Source organism: Olea europaea, unplaced genomic scaffold (genome assembly GCF_002742605.1).
Source record: "Olea europaea var. sylvestris unplaced genomic scaffold, O_europaea_v1 scaffold10442, whole genome shotgun sequence".
Classification (NCBI taxonomy): domain Eukaryota; kingdom Viridiplantae; phylum Streptophyta; class Magnoliopsida; order Lamiales; family Oleaceae; genus Olea; species Olea europaea.
In genome coordinates, this window is record NW_019227782.1 from 677 (window position 1) to 4,349 (window position 3,673).

The following is a 3,673-nucleotide window of genomic DNA, read 5'->3' on the forward strand; positions in this document are numbered from 1 at the left end:
TTCATCAATTAACCCCTCCTATCAAGGTTAATTAGCACAAACAATTATGTGTATGTGTGTGTAAATATTCATCAATGTACATTTAAAAAAAAATTATATTTTGAAATCAACGACACAAGTGATGGCCCCATCGCATATAAGCTTATCCAGGTGCACTTGATAACAAAACTAGTAAACGTTTGTTACTTGAACCGCCAAAAGTAAATAATTTGCGTATCTAATAACTAAATGAACACATCAATATTAGAACAACAACTAACTTATCAACATAAATCAAAGTATGATACGTTAACGACTCATGTTGCTCGACATAAAACTAGCCAAATTAAGAGGCCATGATGAACCACAAGTATATCGTTACTATTATGAAGGATTTTTATTTTTATTTTTTTTGCCTAATCTAGAAATGTGTCTACCATACTCACAGATTGTCAATTGAAGATAAGTTCAACGACTATTATGAAAATTTTTAGCGATATTTAACGTCTATAACTACTATAGTTATTATCGATAGACGTAAGTGTCGCATGTTATGTGACCATAAATGCTCCAAACAGTGAATAAAGAAAAGAAAGGAAGAAAGATTAGGTCCATAGAACCTTATTGTGGTCATCATTAAAGCTTTTTATGTGGATGAAAGTGGTTTGCGTCTGTACGTGATAGGTCGAGAATTTGGGTGCAGAAATTGCTTAAAATTATTCCACTTCTTCTCTAGAAAATTAAGAATACTAGTACGTATATATAATGGAATTACATAATAATTTACATAAAAATAAGGTGTCAAAAAGAGAACGATGAAATTTTTTATTTTTATTTTTTCATTTAGTTGAAGAAATTCTACTCAATCATATCTCTCCACATCATATATATATGTAAATCATTGTATAATTATAATACAATCAAAAAATTAATGAGCGTGTCAAGAAATGTTGGTCCCGAAAGAACCCTGAAGCCTTGGCAACGATGATCAATAAGAGTACATCAAGTACCCTCGTGTTCAGGTTTTTTACGTAACTTATTAGTTCCATGCGTCATACTCAAAGAGAACATCTATAAAAGACTTTTTAAAAGAGATATATTATTTTAAAGAGTCAATTTTTTTTTTAATTAGATTTCAATAAACTCTTTACTTTAACTTCTAAATATAAATAGTTAATTTTTGCTCTTTACATTAAGAGAGTCAAACTCACTTTCTATTTATATTTTATCATATGATTGCATTTAAAATTACAATTTTAATGCTCCACTCCTTAGCTTATTCCTATTGCGTTAAATATTTTAGTTATTGACATCTAAAATATATGTATTTTAATTGAAAAAAGAGAGAAATTATGAAATATTAATAGTTGGTAAAAAGTAAACCGAAGAGTTTGTAGGAGTATTAAAAAAAAAAAAAATTATTCTTTAAATTTAAATACATACTCTATTACAATCAAGATGCTCTTAATATTAAGTTAGTTAAGAAGGTCTAAAGAATGTATGATTTTACCATTAAGTCCCTATTTGTCTATCATCGTTTCAAAATTCTTTTTTCTCAAACTTATTTTCAACTACACATTCTTAAAATAAAATATTTTGCACCTAAATTTAAAAAAAAAAATCTCACTTTTTAATCACATCCTTCAAAAATTCAATATTCTCAAACTCATTTTCATTTAATAATGATAGAAAACACATGGCTAACTATTCTCGTCATGTTTGTAAACACTCGAATCAGTTTTTATCCATACGTTTCAAGAAACTCACAAGTACTATCAACTATTCACCACTCATTTCTTTTTATTTGTAATTTTAATCGTTTATAAATACTTCTCCAACATGATATAGATCATTTAAATCGCTTTCGAGAAATTCACAAATATTGTCCACTATAATATAAATCGTTTATAATCATTTATCTTCAAGTCCCTGTCAAAGTCTTCGCTCAAATAAAGTCGCTTTTCACAATCTGGCCTCCTCTAATAATAAAAGGAAACAAAACCATAGAAAACGCCAACACCCATTCCAAAGTCCAAACAGCAAACAAGCCATTAGCTTAAAGTCGACAGCATAACATATTTATTCCAAAGTCATTATTTTACAAGTTTTTACTATTTCACGCGGTTTGTGGGATCAATCAAAATAGACCTCCGAACTATACGCGTTTGCGTATTCAATTCTCAAAACAACCCCACTCTGTCTTTAATCGATTCTCTTTCTTCATACTATTTTGATTTTTTCTTTTAAATCCGAAAAATATGTTGATAACCATTTTTCTATTTGCTCTTCTTTTCATTCTTAGCTTAATCTTTGCATTTTATAACATCCCAACAACAACGAAATTTCTTGCATGGATTTTTCAATCTTTGTCTTACAAAAATTCAGCAGAAAAGCCCAGCATAGCCATGGCAGATATTAAAAAGGTCAAGACTGCTTCTGCTAATAAAATTGAGATCAGAAGTGTTTTTGCTACTTTTGACAAGAACAAGGATGGCTTTATAACAAAGCATGAGCTCAAAGAATCACTCAAGAACATTGGAATTTTCGAAGGAGAAAAGCATGTTGCTGATATGTTTGGTAGAGTTGATGTTAATGGAGATGGTTTGATTGATTTTGATGAGTTCTGTGAGCTTTTCGAGTCGATATCCGGTACTAAAGACGGAGAAGAAGAGTGCCATAAAGAAGAAGATGGAGATGGAGATGGAGATGGTGATTTGAAAGAGGCTTTCGATGTGTTTGATGGGAATAAAGATGGGCTAATAACAGTGGAAGAGTTGGGTATGGTGCTGTCTTCTTTAGGGTTTACAGAGGGAAAGAAATTGGAAGAATGCAAGGAGATGATTAAGCAAGTTGACATGGATGGGGATGGTATGGTCAATTTTGAGGAGTTCAAACGTATGATGAAAGGGGGTGGAAGACTTTTTCCAATTTCTTGAGTCAAATTTAAACTCACTGCTCGACTAGACATGGAAATGATTTTCCTTTCCAGTTAAGAGTCTCGAAAAAGTAAGAGTATCCTCTTAACTTGCCGTCTGTCAATTCTATAACTCTCTAGGCTCTAGTTTAATTTAGGTTTAGTTGTGATTTCTCAAACTCGTTGCAACAAATGCAACCAGGCTTGATTAATCATATATTGCGTGACTTTTCGATTATTTGTAACTTGTTTTATTACGTTATTGATGTTGCTGTCTGCTTGATCATCAATTTGATGATCAATGATAGAACATTAGGGCAGTTCTAGCACCCATAGGCGTGTGTAATTATGTTGTTTCAACATTATGTCTAAATGGATACTTCTTATGTCTGTAAATATTACAGTTTTATTATTGGCAGTTGTGGATCCTAAACTTAGAAGGATTAGGTGCAGGGCATTACAGTATACAAAGAGGGCGTATTACCAATCAGTTGACTCATTTTATTCAAGTAATAGTTTTCGCAAAACGAGCTCTTTACCGACACTAGACACATCTGTGTAGTAAAAGTAAATTGGACAATACCGGACAAAATTCGAAAAGAAAAGGAGCTTATGAAAAGATTTATCCATCATTCTTATGTGTAAAAGTCTCAAAAATCGATATTGCATTTGTGAAATGGATAAAATAAGCTGGAAACATATGATCAATAAGTTATATTCAACATCATATGCACAAGGATTTTAAGACAAAATTCGTACGAAACTTCATTCAATTCTAAA

The 3,673-nt window shown here is 31.1% G+C and overlaps 1 protein-coding gene across 1 annotated transcript; it reads left to right on the forward strand.

The window, feature by feature from the left end:
• The first annotated feature begins 2,051 nt into the window (after positions 1–2,051).
• LOC111372891 (calmodulin-like protein 7) lies at positions 2,052–3,339 on the forward strand. Its single transcript, XM_022995310.1, has one exon. The coding sequence runs from the start codon at positions 2,238–2,240 to the stop codon at positions 2,913–2,915; it is 678 nt and encodes a 225-aa protein (XP_022851078.1). The 5' UTR covers positions 2,052–2,237; the 3' UTR covers positions 2,916–3,339.
• Positions 3,340–3,673: the final 334 nt, after the last annotated feature.

Excerpts from the sequence above, each read along its gene's own strand:
- LOC111372891 (XM_022995310.1), top strand. The coding sequence starts at position 2,238 with ATGTTGATAACCATTTTTCTATTTGCTCTTCTTTTCATTCTTAGCTTA.